This window comes from Cibotium barometz, chromosome 58 (assembly GCF_041138505.1).
Source record: "Cibotium barometz isolate CiBa-2024 chromosome 58, ASM4113850v1, whole genome shotgun sequence".
NCBI lineage: Eukaryota > Viridiplantae > Streptophyta > Polypodiopsida > Cyatheales > Cibotiaceae > Cibotium > Cibotium barometz.
In genome coordinates, this window is record NC_141103.1 from 3,296,353 (window position 1) to 3,316,766 (window position 20,414).

Here is a 20,414-nt window from a genome sequence, read left to right on the forward strand (position 1 = left end):
GGAAAAAACCCGCAAAAATATATAAAAATACATTTTTAATCATAAAAATGCTCAAAAAACTCCTAAAAATTTAGAAAAATTTTCTAAAAATTCTAGAAATTCAGAGAATCCATTCTATCAAAAATATACACCATAAACTATATGGTATTTTTGTAAAAAATTCCATTAATGCTTGATTTTAACCATAAAAAATAGGAAAAAATAGCATTAACTCATGGAATTCCCCCGCAACGTCGATTCGTCCATTGAATTGAAGTAACACGCATTCCAATCGCCATATCGATGATCCACGTGCAATTCATCAACACAAATTAACAAAATAACATTTTTATTAGTAAATATTAAAATTTACTTTAAAAAAATTCAACAACAATTAAATAGAGATTGCTCTGATACCACTGTTAAAACCCTAAGATCTCTCTAGATAATTGTTATGCATAAACATGCATAAATCAGGCATAAACTCAACCACCCAACCACCCCCGAGCCCAAGGGATGCACACATGAATCATAAATGAGATACATCATACCTCTACCTTGATGTCCCATACCATCAAGAGGTATAACTCCAATCCAATAGCATGTAGCTATAGTGTGAAATGGTAGATGAGTAGATATGGACCTCTACACAAGAGACCATAGCATAAGTCTCCAAGCCTCCAAACCCCCAAGTTCCCTTGAGTGTGCCCCATGCCCCTATTATATAGGAGGGCCCTCAAGTGACTCTTGACTTTCCATTTCCCATGTGTGACCCTTGGGGATGCCTGACCCTAACCTTAACCCTTAAGGTTAGTCCTAACCCATACTCCACTAGAGCTTGTTCCCATGCCCCCCATGCTCACAAGCCTAATGTGGGTTAGCCTCCTAGTATATGCACACATAATGTGTATATAACATAGCACACATAATGTACATATAACAAAGGCCTTAGGGCGCTTGCCTGTTGGGCTATCTAGATTAAAGTATGCATACACCCTTCCAAAAACCCATGTTCTATTGGCCCAGCTCCTCCTGGACCCTTTTTTGCAGCTCTTCCTTAGCCCTCTTTTCTCCTTTGGCCCAGCCTTGGAAATCTTCTATCATCTTATCCTTGGCCCTGATTTCCTTGGCATGCACTCTCCTCATAGCATCCATGTGCTCCTGCCTCTTCCTCACCTCCTCTCCGTGCACCCTCCTCACAGCATCGAGTTTTTCTTGTCTCTTTCGTCTGACACATGGGTTGTTGTCAAGGTGACATTCAGCTCGTTGATAGCCATTTTCCTCCTCTTCCTCTTGTATTTTTGGCAGGGGATGTAGCCTCTACCTCCTTCTTGAGGGTCTTTATGGTCAACCCATCCTACCTCTACTGCTCTTTGAACTCCTCCGCCAAGGCTTCAAATTCTTCAATCTATGCCCTAAATGTAGCTTTGTGATTCTCCTGCTTCTCCAACTTCTTCGTTGTTACCCACACATGCTCTTTCAACTCAATGTCGGGGATTAGGTCCATTTATGACCCTTTGTATATCACAAGCTCCCTCCCCTTTCCATATGTTGGCGCAGTAGGGCTGTCTTCTTCCCATCTCCTTTCAGAAGTGTGAATCTATGTTTCAAGACTTCCACTTCATTTTTTAGCTGCTCATTCTCCTTTTGCAATTGCATTTCCTTAGTCCCTCCCCTTTCCGTATGTATGTTTCAAGACTTCCACTTCATTTTTTAGCTTCCTTCTGCAATTTCATTTCCTTAGTCCCCCACCGGCTCCGGCCTCCTTGCCTTCTCAACTGGGTGCAGATTCTTCCAAAGTTCTTGTTGGTTTCGGGCTTGTTAGCTGGGATGGGTTTGACTGTCTGGAGCCTCCTTCCGAATTGTTGTTTAGTGAATGGTAAGGGACATGGTGTCAGGGCTTGCATTACTGCTAAAGCATTATTTCATCTCTATATACTTGGTTTTATGGCATCTGGGCAGCACAAAAGATAGCTTAGCTAGGTATGATGCTAGCTAGTATAGGTAGTCCAGAACGAATCTTCATCAAAAAACAACATACATAGTGTGTGTGCTAATTCAAAGATAATGAGGATGTGGTAAATTTATTTAGTGTGTTAAGAATGGAAGTAAAGAAAGATATTAAGAATGGAAGTAAAGAAAGATGTTTTCATGCTTAAAGTAGAAAAAAGAAAGAGAATTTCAAACTCAAATAACTTTATCTTAACAGAATCCAAAACCTAGACAAATAAAGGTTATAAAGAAAAGAAAAGAACAAAATATTATCATTGTCATTCCACTAAGTTTTACCTCCCATACATTTCTTTTGCTTAGTAATACCTTCAAGCCTTTTTATAATCCCTTCCCATCCATTTCCTTTGCTTAGTCATTCCTTCAATTGTAATCCCATCCACAAAAATCAAATTCCTTATTCTCTTATCTCCAAACACATCATTTTCGATTCCTTATAGCTAAACTAAGGGATGTATGGCATATTTGGAGTGACGGTGCCTATAATTATCACAAAGTTGGTGTTTCATATCCAAGTGTGGGAACAATGTTGAGTTCTTAGACATATTATATATATTTTTTGAATTGAATCAAAGGCATTCCATTTAAGTATACATATTCCAATCAAGGTTAAACAAGCCAGAGCGTCTAAAAGAAAATGTCACTCCTCAAAACAAGTGTATGTGATTAAGGCTTGGCTAAAGCTAGTAAAGTGATTTACTAGTGGTTTGTTAGTATGTCAGATGCTATGATTAGCCATATGCATGATGCAGATGCAGTTGAAGAAGAGATGCATAATGTGCAGAGAAACAAGATGAATATCCATGATTACTCATCACTAAAAAATTGAAAGCACTTGTAGATTCCCTCAGTTCTATTGGAGCTCTAGTTTATAAATAACGATTACTGAGTGTTGGTCACATTGGGCCTACTTCTTACTGCTCCATGTCACAGTACCACTCCCAAAGGAGAACATAAATCCACTAGTAGATCTCCACGATACTACTAGCCCAATCTACATGGGTGTATCCAAACACCTGCAACTCTGTACCAGCCTCATAAAAGAGACCAATCTACATGGGTGTATCCAAACACCTGCAACTCTGTACCAGCCTCATAAAAGAGACCATAGTCTATTGTAGACTTCACACCGCACAATGTGCGCCTCTCACACCATCCAAATGTAGCTTTCAGGAAACCTGCATAAGCTGACTCTGTAATCCAACTGTATAGTTCAAATCTAGCATGGTGATTGTCATGTAAATCAAGCTACCCACAATCTTCCTATACATAGTGGGGTTCTCCAAAATCTCTCCCGCAACTGTACTCAACTTGCCATTCGAATCTAATGGCATAGAAATTGGCTTACAACTAGCCATACCATATTGGGACAGCATGTCCAATGCATACCACCTTTGTGACAGCCATATGCCCTTGGCCGTCCTAATAACCTCAATGCCAAGGAAGTACCCCAGCTCACCTAAATCCTTCATGTCAAATTTTTGCTTGAGGAGACATTTCACACTCTCAACTTCCTCTCCACTATCACCCCCAACAATCAAGTCATCCACAAAGATTGTGATGAACACAAGGCCCTTGTCACTGTTCTGCATATAGAGTGAATAATCAACATTTGCCACATGAAAACCAATGGTGATAAGATTTTGTGCTATCTTATCATGCCATGCTCTTAGTACCTATTTCAAGCCATATAAAGCTTTACACAACTTTCATACAAAATCAGGGTGACCCACATCTTCATAACCTGGTGGTGGCTGATCCATTTACACTTCTTCTTTTGCAAATCACCATGCAGCAAGAATGCATTCTTAACATCCATTTTTTATAAAACCCATCCTTTTGATACAACCACTGCAATAATAGCTCTCACGGTTGCCATTTTGGCAATGAGGCTAAAGGCTTCAGCCACATAAAGGCGGTTGAATACCCTTTTCTCACCGGATGGAAGCGTTATGGTATTCGATTTTTGCAACTAGTCCAGCTACTTTGTGGCCTTGAAGTTGTGTTGGAGCTCCTCCCAGGGCAGCTCTGTAAACCCCATTCAACCCCATCTTTTCCAGCCCCACTGGGAGTGCTTGTCTGCCTCCTTTTATAAGGTGGATGAGAGGAAATCAAATTCCACTATTTTCTTAGTGTCGACTACAATGGGGTTGAGAGATAGAAGGCAAGGGTGGAAGCAGAGCTCAGAAACACTGTAGCTTAGAGGGCAAGGTGGCTGGTTGTTACCGTGATGCACGCCTTCCTTGGGTATGGCCATAATTGCTCGACATCTTCATGATTTTCCCAAATCCCTTTCACAGTTGCCATGAGTGCATGCGTCGCCCTTTGCGAGGTTTTTAATGACTGGGCTAGGAATAGGCGACGACGACATGACATGTGTCCCTTTCCATTCATGCATCCTTTTTCGGGATGGCAACTTTGATTTTCCCACCACCTCCACATTGCTACCAGTTGGCTTATCTATTTCTATGCATACTAAAATCATATTTACATATATACATCCTAATTTTGGATTTTATTTTCTTCTATTTTTGTTTACTCCAGAATCTTGTCTTGATTCCTGATCTGACAGAACTCAGACTCTTCTTGTTGGGCACCTTCGAGATCTTGATTGGACGCTTTTGCTTGTTGGACATTCTCTAGATCTAGATCTGGATCTAGACATAAATTTTCTTGTTAGACATGATCCAGATTTGGATTTGGATCTAGACACACTTGACATACTTATCTTGCTAGTTATGGCATTTTTCCGTAATAAGGTTTCAGCCTATACCCATTCACTAGTTTCCTTAAGCTTTCTTCATCCAAACTTGCTAGCTCAAATGTTCCTGTCCCCATTTTCCTGACAATTTTGAATGGGCTTATCCATGTCATTTCCAAATTTCCTGGGTGGGATCCCATTCTTGATGACAGCAGCAAGACTGCATCTCCTTCTTCAAAGATCTTAAATTTCCTGTTCCTATCCATATGCAACTTTCTCCTTTTCCGCAAAATCTTGGCTATCCATGCATTGTGCAGTGTCCTTTCATCTAGCTTAAGGAGTTATTTGATCATGTGCACCTTTGATTCTTTCAGAGAGAACCTTTCTGCCTATAGCTATCGTGAGGCTTTGTGTTAGAAACTCCATGGGCACTTGCCTCCACCCAGTCCATACACCATGCTAAAAGGTGTAAGTTTTGTTGCATTCTTATATGATGTCCAGAATGCCCACAATGCTAAGTGCATCTTTGTGTCCCAATCGATCCTATTCGCATTCACTGTCTTGACTAGTATTCCCTTTAGGATTTTATTTGTGTATTATGCTTGCCCATTCGCTTGTGGGTAGTAGAATGTTGACTTTTTATGTATTATCATGTGCTGCTCTGTCAATTTCCTCATCAAATATTCATAGAATATTTCTTGAACCATCCTTTTGGAATATAGCAGGAGCATTTTTTGGCCCGAATGTCATTACATTGGATGCAAATGCCCCCCAATCTGTCACAAAGGGTATTTTTTCTTTATCTTCCTGGGCCATCCGTACCTCGTTGTACCCGTTGAACCCATCCAAGAAGGAGTATATCTGGTGCTCGCGGCGGCCACTGCATCGAGCAAGGAATCTATGACTGGTACTGGGAACGAATTTTGATATGTTGGAGGCATTAAGCTTAAGGTAGTTGATGCATACCCTCAGCTTCCCATTTTTCTTTGGGACAATGACTATTGGTGAAAGCCATTCTACCCTCACTAGATAGATGAACCCAACTCTCAGTAACTTGTCAATTTTCTCCTTCACTTGTTTGTGTAGTTGGGGTTCATTCTGTATCTGCTATAATAGATAGGGGTTGCATCCTCTTTTAAGTTGATCTTGTGTTGGTAGAAGCTAGGATCAATCCTCTTCATGTCTGAGTAATTCTAGGCAAACACATTTTTATAGGTAGGACTTTAGCAATTTTAGGAGCCTTCCTCTGAATTCTTGATTCAGCTGGACACTGAGTCTTACTATTTTTGGCTCTTGGTCATCCCCCAGGTTCACTTCTTCTAGTTTGTCTTCTTTGACTCTAATGTTCTTCTTCCTGAGTTGGACTTTCTCTTGCTTGAGGGCCATCATTACTTTTTTCGAATCGATCTGTAGTTCTACCACACTGTCTTAAGTGTCCTCCTCCTCTTCCTGTGCACTTTCTTCGTTTAGTAGCACTTCAAGATGAGCCACCAAGACTTTTGGATCATATCTTTGCACAATCCTTTCTATGTACACCTCAAATAGTAACAACAGATCTAGATTCTCCTTCATGATCTGCTCTTCTTCATCACCTTCTAGCCCTTCCAAGTAGTTTGGCCCCTCTGCATGCATCAATCTGCTAGTCGGGTTTAGCTTGTCTTTTCCTGTGCGATTGAAATGCAGACTTTGTTTTTCCCTCTCTTGACTGTGATCTTGTCTGTATCCCAGTTGTACATTATCTTTCCACTCCCGAGCCACGATCTTTCCAAGAGTATGGGATATGCACCCGCTATCTCAGTCATTTTGTCATTTTGTTTCTTATAGAAATCTACCTACACATGCCCATATTTGCCACAATAAAAATAGCCTCATGTATCATTTTGCTGCCTTTGCCAATTTCCACGACCTCTTTGACTCCCCCTGTCCCCGCCGCTGAACTGGCCTCTTCCACCTATGTTTTGTTTTTGTGATTCATGGGATTATTGTTGCTAACCATAATTTTGATTACCTATTCGCGGTCACCACCTTGGCCATGGCCTCGGCCTCTACCTCGTCCTCTACCTGCACTTGTGTAGAAGGCATGTTGCTCGGAATTGCCTTTGTTTTGTGAAGATTGGTCTTCACCCAAACTCTTTTCTTCAATGATCAGCATTGACACCAAATTTGTAAAGTTGGGAATGTTCTCCCGATTCTGAATAGACGTCTTGAATGCCTCATACTATGGCATGAGACCACGTAGACATACTTCCACCTTATCATCAATACATCATCAATAGACGTCTTGAATGTTCTCCCGATTCTGAATAGACGTCTTGAATGCCTCATACTGTGGCCTGAGACCACGTAGACATACTTCCACCTTATCATCAATACATCATCAATAGAAACACCAATATATGCAAGGGATTCCATAATACACTTAATCTTCAGGCAATAATCATTCACAAACATGTTTTTCTTCTCCACAGTATGAAGCTCATTCTTCAACTGAATCTTTCGTGCCTTGATGTTAGTTTCATACAACTTCACCAAGGTGTCCCATGTCTCCTTGGGTGACTTAGCATCTTGTATATGCCCAATCATGGTGTCCATGTATGCTAATAGAAAGCCAATACATGACTTTCCTTGCTTCTTAATTTCAATCCTTGTATTATTTTTCATATACAACAGTTGGATTAATCTCAGGTATCTCTGGTGCCTCCCCATGTTCACCTTCAATGTAGTCACAATAGCCTTTTCCTATCAAGAAATTTGTTAATCTAAAACTCCAAGTATGGAAGTTGTTCTTGTCAAGCTTCTCTACAACAATTTGGTTAATTCCATCATTTGACATCTTGTTTGCAACACAAATTCACCAAAAACAACACTCTTATTTATCATGCACAACTAATGTATTCTCTGCAGAGCAGGCGATACTATACTGCACCTAAACTTTCACAACCAATGACCTCAATTTGCATACATACACCCAATAGCACCTATAAGACCTCTTTGCAGTATATATAGTGTCTGCATAACCAATTTCTCTTCCTACAATTCTACAAACAGAATTCTATAGAGAATCAAAACTTACCTGTAGTGCACATGAACGCTTGAACTAAAAAATGGAGGTCAAGACGCACTCGAAACACATTTTTGGCTACAAAAATTTGGTCCAAAGGAAAATATAATTTCCCTGTAGCTTTTCTCCCGTAAAGATAGCTCCTCAATCAGAGTTCCTTTGTCGGTGCCTCCCAAAGAGCTGCAACAAGGGTGTAGTAGCCAACATAAACGGGGAAGTGTAGGTGAAGCTCTTACCCTTGTACTGCTTCCTCAACTTCTTTGCCTTTCCGCTCAACTTCTTAGCATGAGCCATGCTCTGATACCATAAAAAGATGTAGGGAGAGGAAGAGAGCTTGATCTCTCAAGCACACACACTCACACAAACCCTAGAAGAGAACACACAAGATGAGAGGCTGAAAATTGTTGTTGTTCTTCTTCTCAACATAAGGGTTCTCCCAAAAAATAAGGGAAATACAACATAAGTACTAAAGTACTATATACATGTGGTCCATAATGTGAACACGCTAAGTGAGTTAGCTGCCAAGATAAGTGTGCCATAACTCAATGGTGGACTAGTAGCTTGCTAGTGTAGTCCATTTGTAGAATCATTGGCAAAGATCTATCATGTTTGTATCCTACCGGGAAAACATGCCCAACACATGTGCATTACTGGGGACATTCTAGAGGTGTAATGGACTGAGACATAAGCTGAGATATGGGATAAATCACCATGGAAGCTTGAAATCAAGCTTGCTAACCATGATGCCTACGTGATTTAACCTCACAACACCAAGAGGATGGAATAAACCTTCCATAGGCCTATAGTAGCCAAAGGCTCCAAGAAATGACATAGTAGTCAAAAGATCATAATGGTCATAAAAGGTCATATAAAGGGTACAAATGATGGCCCATGAGCCCCTTATGTACATTTCCCTCGATGTTGAGCTTGATTATTCATCACACTTTTTCTTCTTGTCCTCTTCCAAAAGAGATGTTTCAACTCCTTCAAGTGTAAGATATGGTGGATTCGTCAAAGTAGTGACCACATATGAAAACTCATTAGGCATGCTTTTGATCAAGACTACAATAGCATCCTTTTGACTCAACGGAGCTTTCTCTAACAGAGAAGGAGGGGTTGGAGAGTAACCATGAAATGGTGTGAAGGAGAGAGGAGAGTGGAGAGGGAAGAGCTTGAAATGGAATGGCTTGTTAATGATAAGGACGATTGGTTGTTGTGGTTCCTTCTCAGATAAGAGGTTTACAAACATATATATTGTGGCTTATGAGAAGTTATTTTTTTTGTTTGAAAGATCATAGACTTTTTGATAAGGCCTTTGCCTAGTTGGCCTTGATCCCTCAATAATAGGAACCGTGTGTTGTGCCACTTTTGTATCTATGTATTTCTAGGCAAATTGATCCTTAAATTATTTTTGAAGCTCTACTAATTCCCTTTCTTCTTCAAGAGTTCAAGAATTGGGTCTTTCAAAATGAAAACTGGTCTAGGATCCTCCCTAAGTTTTATCTAAGTCCACCTCTTTGACTTCAGTGGGTCCATTCATAAGAGATTCCCTCTTGCCGCTCGTTAGAGCATTGGGCTCTAAGGTAGACTAATGTCATTCACCCACTATATATGTTTTTTAGTGGTTAGGGACTATCCTTAGGTTTGATACCTCATCTTCCTCACCCTCCTTTTGGGTTGATATCTTCTTGGCTTCCCACTTTACCTCGGCCAAGGCTTTCTTTCGCTTACATCTTTGTGACTTAGAAAGTCATGGCTTAGCTTTCACTCAGGCTTTGGGCTCCTCTCATGCCTCACCAAAGGTCATACTCTTTTCAAGATCCTTGCCCCAATTTTATGAGAACTCTTCACGCACTTTTGTGGCCTTAACGTATCTTAACCACTGTGTATCTATCCCACTAGCTTCATAACATGTTGTTACATCTAACCTAATAGAAGTTTCACCTTAGCCATATTCTTACATGCTTTCCTCTTGGCAATTCCTCACTATCATAGATCTTGTTATCAAATTTGTTTCAGACATTTCATAATAGTCCCCACTCTCATCATCAAAACAAAAGTTGAGAGTTTGTGCGTCATTTCACCAAGTATGAAACACATTAATCATTAACAATATGTGCATCCAATTTTCACTAAAATTTGAAGATGGGAGCAATTGCATACATCAAATCCTCCTCCTCAATCTTATTCAACGCAACCTCTAGTTTTGCACACTTGTACTAATGTAGTGTGTTCAATGGCAACTGACTCATTCCCCAAGAGGTTAGTTACCCTCTATAGGGTGAGTCTTCTAAGACTATAGTCGCCTTTAAAACTTGGATGTCTCTTCAGAAGTAGATTTGATCTAAAGCCCAATCATGCACCAATCTGGCCTAGCTCATAAAAGGTATGCCCAATATGATATCATAAAAGTTTGGTTGTGGTACAAGTTCATCACTACAAACGTGTGATGATAACTAAAAGTTTGGTTGTGGTACAAGTTCATCACTACAAACGTGTGACTAAATGTGAAGATTTTTAATTTTGTTTTGTGCAAACCTCCCATGGGTCTTGTAGAAGCTCCATTCGTCTTGTAGAATACTGTTTCAAGGATTTTATAATTTTGAAGCTTTTGAGAGAGAGATATTGCCTTGTGTGGTGGTGTGAGCGACTCTATGGTGATAGCGTGGAGGTGAATCTTGGAGGATCACTTTTCCCTTGAGCCTCACTAAGCAATCCCTTGGCTATTTCAAGTTTTTTAATTTATGTTTCTGTGTTAGAATATTCTCCTACACCTTTTGGGGTTGTTGGCCTTTCAAGGGTTGTTTGCTTAGGAATTATCTATCTAGAGACACTTGCTTGACTTGATTGCATTGAACCTATTTCTATTGTCCCTTCATTCAAACCATCTTGGATTAGGATAATTGAGCCACCCTTTCCTACTCTTTTTGGTCATCTCCCCCTACCTTTTTTCGAGGTGGGAATCGATGTGATTAGTGAAACATCCACCTTATCTTTATTCATTTGGTGGGTTTGGACATGTGTTAGCATATTTAATTATGATATAATGCATCCTTTTCATACACTAATCAAGCGGAGGCTTGTTGAAGGATTAGCGGAAGTTGATGCTTCCCCTCTTGCCTTATATATGGACATTCCTTAATGAGGTGGTCCACTCCACACTTTATACATGTAAATGTTGGAGCTGTGATAGCTTGTTATAGAGCTTTCTCTTCTGAAGCACCCAGCTTGTGTGGGCACTCACCTACAAGCCATTGTTACCCACTCAACTTTTGACTCTTTCTGGATTAAGCCTAGAGGGGGCATTCCATCTGCCAATGCTTGTGCCAAGCCTCTACTAACCTGTCCTTCTCTGAAACATTTGGCTCTAGGACTAAAACTTTTTCCTATATCTTTGACCCTCCTAGCATGTAGTTCTTATTTTCTTTGCCTATAGATCTTTTCTCTATATCTTTGTTTAGCTAGGGCCCTCCTAGCGTCTCGCTCTTATTTTCATTGGCTATAAATCTTGTCCCTATATCTTTGTTTAGCTAGGGCCCTCCTAGCATCTAGTTCTTATTTTCATTGGTTATAAATTTGTAACTATTTTAAGACCTCTTGGAACTTTACATCTACCTCCATCTCTTTGCTCATAGGAAAAAGGTTTTCCTAGTTCTAGCAATACCTTCTGCATCCAAATTAATCCTTGGAGTAAAAGAGATGGGATCTTGATACTGGTTCAAGGTTTCCCTCTAGACAAAAGCTTGAAGAGGAGGTGATGTATGCACCATCCCTCTCTCTACTGGGAACCTTGAAATATTACTCATTGCTCGGCGTTGGTAGAGTGAGCCTCTTATTCTGTATTTGACTGCATTCCAAATAATCCTTAGCAATATTCCACAAGCCACCGGATAGTGTAGGCGAGTTGGAAACTCTCTCCTCCACATGTTCATCAACAATGTGAGTGTCCTCCATGGACTCTTCACTACTAGTCTCACTTGAATGTAGACCTCTCTAAACAAACACACTTTGATGTGTGCCTAAAGGGCTAGATCTAATACTCCTTTGGTATGAAGATCCTAGGTAAATTCAATGCACTATTATCTAGACCAACTTTGTCTCTCCCAAAATCTTTCCTAATCTCAACAAGTGTATGAAAGGGGTTTTTCAGCAGGCCAAATATTAACCTTTGGACCCTAATTTTGTTTATGGACCTTTGGCTACCCAAAGGTTGAGTTATTTCACATGGGTGTAAATAACTCTGGTTTTTCACACCTGACTTTTTCACTTATCCTTTAAACTCAATGCTACCCTTCAGTTTAGTATTTCTTCCTTAGTTGTCTAAACTAGGCATAATAAGGAAATAATATATCTCATCATGATGTGAAAATCAACAGATAGTCACGCACAAAAAACCCATGATGTGAAAATCAACAGATAGTCACGCACGAAAAACCCATGATAGTAGTCGGCCATGAAAAACTATTTTTCATGCCAAACGTTTTTCAAATTTTGAATGCTAATTTACCACTAATAGAGTTCCACAACCTATTTACAGTGGTTGGTTACCTCAAAAGTCCAAAAACATGAAATATTTTTGGCACAAATTTCTCAAGAAATTCACGGCCATGAAAAACCCCAGGTTTTCGTAAATTCATGCCAACACATTTTCATAAATCACTTGAAGTGAGTTTGAATGGTCAATTCAGTTCTTATGGATAAGTTAATATCCTCAACTTATGAAAATGTGTTGGCATGAATTTCTCAAGAAATTTGCGGCATGATATTTTAGTTATTTTTCACGAGTGAGAAACTCAAATTTTCACGATCGTGAAAAACTGGGTTTTTCATGTCAGGATCTATTTAGGATAAGAAGATAAGATTTTTAGGACAAGGTTTTTCTATTTTTAGACAAATAATCCGTGATTTACGGCATGATTTTGGAGAATTTTTGTCAACATGAAAATCTCAAGTTTTTCACGGCCATACTTGCTAGCATGAAAAACTAGGAGTTTACTAAGGTCTGATTTTTCTAGTCTAAATATCAATTTTCCTTGCTCAGAAGGTGCAGTTTTGGCATTCTGAATATGGCTAAGACATTAATGCTCTCGGAATAACTCAAACAACGATGCTCTTTTTTGTTTTTGGGATTTTTAACAAAATAAAAGTCCACACCTTAGTGTTTTACGTGAAGAAGTGTAAAAAAATTAAAAAATTACAATCAAGATCATGGATATATCTTCCTCCAGGTTTACCAAGTACTCATACCACACTTCCTTTACCAAAACAACAAAAAACCATCACTTCACTACACAATCTATCACTCTATTATTGGAACCTTATCCACACACGTCTCACAACAAAACTTCAACATAACTAAAAATAATGGTTGTTAAGCATGCAAAGAAGGAGCATTGAACACAAAATTTGGAAGAAGCAAGATAGCTCTCCCTGACAATAGTGCCAAAAACATTATGGCTCTTTCATAGCCTCTCCAAAACTCTGCCATTCTAACAGAAGTGGAACAAACAATTGTGGGGGACACATCTTGCTTCCGGCTTGGGATTCATAACCTCCAAGCTCCACCGTTGGTTTCTAGCTCCAATCAACCTTCTCCTTTATTGGGATTTATGTTGGAGGTCCTCAGGCGAGTAGAATCAGAACTTGGGGTACACTGAGAAGCATCTCGGATCCTATCATTCTAATGGGAGACTTCAATATGGTAGAATCCAGAAATGACAGATTAAGAGGGCTGGGACAAGTCATTAAAGGGGCAGAGCTCCTAGCTTGGTAGCGCACTGCGGATCACTTTGAGCTATGTGACGTGGGGAATAGGGGAGACTTCACGTGGCAGAACTATGCCCATGGGGAATTGACCAGGAAAGCAAGATTGGATAGAGGATACATTAGCAAAACCCTCGGTAACTCCTACATCAGATGTGAATGTAGAACTGACATCTCTACTTGCCTCTCTGATCACATTACCCCGTGATATTAGTGTTGGACAACCATGACAAAAAGGTCTCTAATCAATGGTTCCACACGGATCCTGCCTTGTTCAAAATGCCTATTATTCAGGAGGAAGTCAAAAGAATCTGGACTGAATTCTTCAGCTGTGGCATTACCTCGGCGATGAAGTGCCACGGCTAGGGTGAACGTCAATGGTGTGCTCTCTGATGCGTTCTCCCTGACCAAATCTATCAGACAAGGTGCCCTCTAGCACCCCTCTGAACTGGCTGATTAAAGATAGGATGGACAAAGGGAAAATGAATGGTATCTCTCTGTCCAACAATAAACAGCTATGCACCCAAATGTTTGATGATGATACTAATGCCATGGTTGTGCCAATACTGAGATAAGCATAAAGTGCTTTTGGGAGTGCTTGGACATTTACTGTGGGGCTTCTGGCTCAGTCATTAACCATAAAAAAACAGGTATCAGGTCCCTTATTGACAAGCCTCCTGATTGGCTAATTCAAGGTGGCTGCAAAGTCCTGGAAGAGGGAGTAATTTTCAGATTATTTGGCATTCCCATGGGATTCAAGGTCACCCTGAAGCAAAGATGGATGTGGGTGCTAAACAAGGTGGAAGAGAAACTTACCAGATGGCAGAAAATGCATCTAAACTTGGGGGGTATAAAGATGGTAATTAACCACTTCATTATCCCTTCTATCATCTACTTTCTGAGCTGCTAGAGACCGCCAGACTCTGATCTACTGCAGTTCATAAGGCTTTGTAGGAACTATCTATGGGGAGGGGACCCCTGGATTAGGAAAATCCCTAAAGTCAGGTGGGAATGTTGCTGTTTGGATACAGGTAAAGGGGGCCTTAGAATCAAAGACGTGTCCAATCTGGCTAATAGAATGGCTGCCAAGTGGGTGCTGAGAAGCTTTCTCTACCCCTCTGAAGACTGGGCCTGGTTGATCACTAGGAAGCTGGAACAATTCCAGCTTAAACAATTCCCCAAGTGGAAGAAGCTCCCCCCGCTCACAATTATGGCGAGCAAATACTTGGTGAAACCGGTTGGCAGCCAATTGGTCCATTTGCTTTGGTCCGCCTGGAATGCTATCAAGACTGACCTTATCCTGACTGAGAAGCCTAGCTACACATGGGGGGTACACGGGAGAGACTCTATCTGGTGGGCCAAGCATTCCCCTCCCCCCAATTGATAATGCCCAAGCTGAAGCGGCTTTGAGAATGCACAGGAAAGGAATATGTTGTTGGTGGGATATTTGGGACAGAGACATCAATGCTTGGATGTCTAGAGCTAATCTGATCAGAATTATAATGTCTCATATGCAGAATTAGACCTTATTGGGATAAGAATCAGATTATGGTACCAATCAGACACTTGGCTGCTTTCGATTAAAGATATGCCAGCGCACAAAGCTTTCCAATGGAAGAATCAAAAAGGACTTCTCCCTATTTCCCCCAAATAGAGGAAAGATCCTATCCATTGCACACTAAACAAGAGATGGGGAATCCTTCTGGACAGAGTGCAATGGTATTTTCTGTTTGACAAGCTATGGAATAAGTATGTGAAACCAAAAAAAGCATGCCTAGCTTGGTTGGTCATGTGCAAAGCTATTTGGACCCAGCTTAAAGCCTTTAGACTTAACATAGAGGATGGGAAGTGCAAGGAGGTGAAGGATGACCTGCACATTTTCATGCATTGCTCTATTGCAAAGAAATGTTTCGAGTCATTGGCCAAATGCATTCAGCTATGGAATGGCTACACCCTTGACTGGAAAAACTTGTTACTTAGAGAAGGCATCGGGTGCACCTTGGAACTATGGGCTGTCCTGAGACCCGAAATGTTATGGTGCTTATGGTTAAATAGACTTGATTCCATTTTTAATGGTATGCATACTAACAATTTCAAGCGGAAAGAGAACTTGATTCATGTAGGTGAAAGATGCATACAAAGAAGGTTGAAAGACATGGACTCCAAGCTTCATCGGCTGCAGGAAAAAGCTAAAGGAAAGCAAGTGGATCAGATAACACAGCAAATTCAGGAATTGTGGAAGATGAGAGAGGCTGTCATCTAAAAGGATGTGTTGCTCATCAAAGCACTCTATGCCTTTTGAAAGTCACACTCACGAAAAGAGGGAAAAACTGGTTTCACAGCTAGAGAAACTTCTCAATTAAGTCAAAGGCAAGCTCAAGGCTTGCGGAACTGTATGTCATGTGCATAGTCACGGATCTTATTACAGTTCTCAACATGTTGTAACCTGTCTCTTTCTAACTTCTTAATATAAACAACCAGTTTTTTGAAAAAAAAAAAAAAGTTATCATTGATTGCAAAATAGCCCATTATTTAAAAAGTGGGGAATAAATTTTGTAAAGCCAACAACTATCCATGGGGGAACACAAGCTAAAAGCTAGCTAGCTAGCTGCATAATTGTGACCATCGTATTACTGAACCAAGTAAGCGGGCAAGACGGTGGCTGGCTGGCAGGTGTGCTCATTAATGCTACATTATTTATTATTATTATTTCTAAATTTTTAATTTAATTTTTAAAATAAAAAAACACACACGCGAGATGAGAAGCACAGAAAAGAGAAAGGAAGGCATAACATTATCTAAATGGTCGGTCGGTGGTCTAAGATAAATGTTGGTGCTAAATGATTTTGGGCTTTAGGGGCATCTCTTTATTCTATTCTTATCCCAGAGGTGAAAACTGGCACTTTTCCTCGTGTGTTACGAAAGCATGCGGGGACTATAATTGGTGCCAACAGCCTCAGCGCTAGTGCGAGTGCGAGTGCGAGTGCTAGTGCTAGTGCTATCGATACTCTCTCTCCCTCCCCCCTTGTGTAGTTGAAATGGCAGTAGTAGATCAGAAACGGCAGGATAGTGCGCACCATAATACGTATGTAGCGAACGTGCAGGATAGTACTTGCGCTTTCTATAACTTTTCAGTGGTGAACTCCATTGGGGCTAGACAAATTTTGCTAAGCTGCAAAAATGGAATGCCTGCTCCTAGTAATCAAACGCACAAAAAGTGAGATAAAGCAGCTAAAAGACCCCACCAGGCAGTTCAGTTTGGCAGAAACCCTAGTGTTACCCTTATTGCTTCATCAAGGTACAAACTACAAATAATAGAATACTGACACTAGCTAGCTTCAAGAACGCATGCCAACACCAACCAGTGCCAAGCGAGTCATTTTGCTGCCTTGAATTCTAGAATGAAATCAGCACATGGTGCAACAAAAACTCTTTCAACAGTATTATACAGCGAGCAATTGACCTACAATCCTGAAGATGAGAAACTGTACTTTGTATTCCATGGCTTCTGCTACACATCTTGAGAGGATCTAGAACTAAAAAGGCGTAGTTTGTCTTTCATGGCTTCTGCATCACTGTTGTATTCCTTAAAGCAATATTCTGCCCTTTTTGTTGCAACAGGTACCTTGCCCTCGCTGTAGCACAAAGAACAGAGGTTGAAATTTAATGTCACCTCTTTGAACCAGGGCCCAGTGATGGGGTAGGAGCATATAACACAAGTCTGACCACCATGCCGTACACGATCACTAGCCTCGAGTTTCACCAGCACATTTAGAATCCCAAAGCCCCAGTCAGGGTCATCAAACATCTCCAGGAACTCTGGAAAAGAGACACTAGCTTGATCATCTGTCCCATGAACTTCCAAGATAGCACTGGCCCCTTGTACTGGAAGATAGATGGCACGCAACCACCTCAAATAGAGAGAAGCATCTGCTTTGGAGATAGCCCCAACTTCTTTAGAAGAGCGCCAAACAAGAGCATCAAAGGCAGTTCGCTTCCTTTTATCCTGAGGGCCTGCACAAATTGGTGCAATTAGGGCAAAGAACATACCAATGTCAACCCGTCCTGATACGGTCCCATCTAAAACACTCAGTATCTTCCCATTTATTGCTTTGACTGCACCCTGGAATGTGTCCGGCTTCAAAAAATGCAGTAATCTCCTCAGGATTTTTTCCAGCTCTTCCTTGCGAATAGATTTCTCTGCTGCACTGCCACCAGATGACGAGACCGGCAATTGCCTTTCTGCAAACTCCCTCTTCACATTGCCTACGTCACATCGACTCAGCCTTGTGTGCCGCTGAAAACGCCTGATGTCCAGCGCACAAGTAAGCCATTGGCGCGGTGTTGTCCTTGCATTCGCCTGCCTGAAATGTGAAGCCTCTACCACAACAACACCCTCTTCTGCAGCTCCAGCTGAGTTGCTGCCCACAGATCGAGAATTGTCCTCCACTTTCTTAATCACAGAGCTGAGTCCTCTTGGCCTTTTCTCAATGTGCTTCAGATGCACAATGGCATCGTACAACTCGACCCTATTGGTCAGCTTAAAAGCCTCTTTGAAGGCCTTTCTAGCCTCCTCAGTTTCCTCAGCACCCAACAGGGCCACCGCCTTGTTAAGCTGAGCTCTCCAATGGCCAGGCTGCAGTGCCAAAACCTTTGAATACATCTCTGCTGCCCTCTGAAACCTGCCTATGTCCCTGAACAGACCACCCAGATTGTACAAGGCATCCATATGATCGGGCTTCAAGTCTATTGCCTTTTGAAACTCATGGATGGCACGCTCATCATCCCCCATGGAATGCAAGGTGGATCCAAGGTCACAATGTGCATCCGCGTAGTCACTTTTCAAGAAGATGGCCTCCATGAGCGCCTTCTCAGCAGCCCTATACTCCCCTACGCCATAAAGGGCACTCCCCAGAAGCTTGAGGGCCCTGTGATGTTTTGGTTCCCTAATGGCTGCTTCCTTATAGTGCTCACTTGCGCCAAGAAGCATGCCTTCTGCCTCAAGAGCAACACCAAGATTGACATGAATGTGGGGAAGAAGGTAGTTCCACTGGTTCCTCGAAATCTCTGCAGCATCCAAAGCTGACGTGTAGCAGTCTCTTGCCTCAGCATGTCTGCCAAGGGAATACAAAGTGTTGCCGAGGCGGAAGTGTGGCCGGGCATCTGTGGGCTTGACCTCACTGGCTTTCTTGAAGCTGGTAAGAGCTTCAGCATACAATGCATGATCAAAAAGGGTCCTTCCAATCCCCATGTAAGCATCAAAAACCTCATCCGGGGTCTTGGATCTGTCTGCCTTGGCCTGAATTTCTGCGAGCTCTCTTTGAAAACTGACATAGTCCTGGCCCAGTTCTTCCCAGTTTCTTCTGGTTCCATCGCCATCACCACTGATGGAGCCACCACCAAACCCTAAGTCTCTGGACCAGGCACCTTCTGACGAAACATCCGTGGCACCGCCGTTACCATCCTTCTTGCTCTCTTTGATCTTGGAGGCGAGTTTAGCCTCGAGTCGCCTGATGATGATTTGGAGATCTTCGATGAGGCGCCAGGTGTTATCGTAGACAATGCCATTGTTGGGGGAGGCGGCCCACGGGGCCACATTCTGCTTGCGTCGGGAGAGGGGCGTGGGGTCAGCTCTCTCGTCAGCGATAGACGACGGGGCGGTAGCCTTAGAGGAGAGGGGAAGGCCAGCGTCGCTGGCGTCGCTGGCGTCGAGCTCTAGACGCAGGGCGTCAAAGTCTCGGTCCACGTCGCCCGCCCCGTCGTCGTAGGTGCGAAGGAGACCCTCGAAGCTGAGGCCCCCCTCCCCTTCGATGAAGTCGCTGTAGGTGCGAAAGACTTCGTCCAGAATGGCCCCGATCTGCTCCTCGCTGAACTTGACCCTCGGGTTCACGGCGATCACCAGCGCCGCCATCTCCTCCCTGTTCAGCCTCCCGTCCAGGTTCCCATCGAACTGCCTGAAGATCTTGCGCACCTTCAGCACCCGGGTGCTCTGCGCGTCCAACATTGGCTGAGGCAGCAGCACACAGGACGGAGAAGAGGAAAGAAGAAAAGAAGCAGACCATATTCAATACACACACGACACAGTAAACTTGGCCGTTGCAGTGCTAAAGAGAATGGGGCCGCCCAAGAAAGGTGGGCTTCACACTCTTTACTAAACAATAAGGTTGTTTGCCAAGTAGGCAAGGCTAGGGTCCACCATCCATTTTGCAACCAATGTCCCCAATGCATGTTTGCCACTTCGAAGAGACTTTGGAAAAGAGAGACCTCAATTCTTAATTCATGAGAACGTGGTCCTTCTATGAGCTATCATAGATAAGTTGCCATGAATGTAGTGAAAGATATGGATGAACTACACCAACATAACCCATTTTACAACCACCATTCTTACAACAAGTCTCCAAGGGATCATCTTCATGGGCAAAGGTACAAAAAATTTCGGTTTTTATGTGACTTGATCACATTGGAGGTGTGGTGTGTCTACAAGAAATTCCATTGAAACCAAGACCTACTACCATTCACCTGTCAAAATGATGCCTTTGTTCTAGTGAAGAAATTGTTTATGGTTTGAGTCTATTTTCTAAAGTGTAATTCATTTCTTTCCTCCATAAACTTAAACTTCAAAAAGTTATATTGTGACCTTGAAATTGCAACTCTAGAAACATCTATACTCATAAAAAGTCATCACACTTAAACTCTTGCTTTGCAACCATTTATTCCTTCATCCAAGAATGTATACTTTTTATAAGAACCCGCCACACCCATAGTGAACAAGGTATTAAGCTACATAAAACTACTAAACATTTCATGACTTTAAAGTAGCTTGTTCATTGAAGATATGCATAATAGGATAACCTTCTAGAAACAAACCTCATGGAGTAAATTTTGATGCTCAGCTGTGAA

General features: G+C 41.7%; 1 protein-coding gene across 1 annotated transcript; it reads right to left on the reverse strand.

The window, feature by feature from the left end:
• Window positions 1–16,877: 16,877 nt before the first annotated feature.
• LOC147605801 (putative TPR repeat-containing protein At1g05150) lies at window positions 16,878–19,705 on the reverse strand. Its single transcript, XM_086792865.1, has one exon. The coding sequence runs from the start codon at window positions 19,516–19,518 to the stop codon at window positions 17,026–17,028; it is 2,493 nt and encodes an 830-aa protein (XP_086648991.1). The 5' UTR covers window positions 19,519–19,705; the 3' UTR covers window positions 16,878–17,025.
• Window positions 19,706–20,414: the final 709 nt, after the last annotated feature.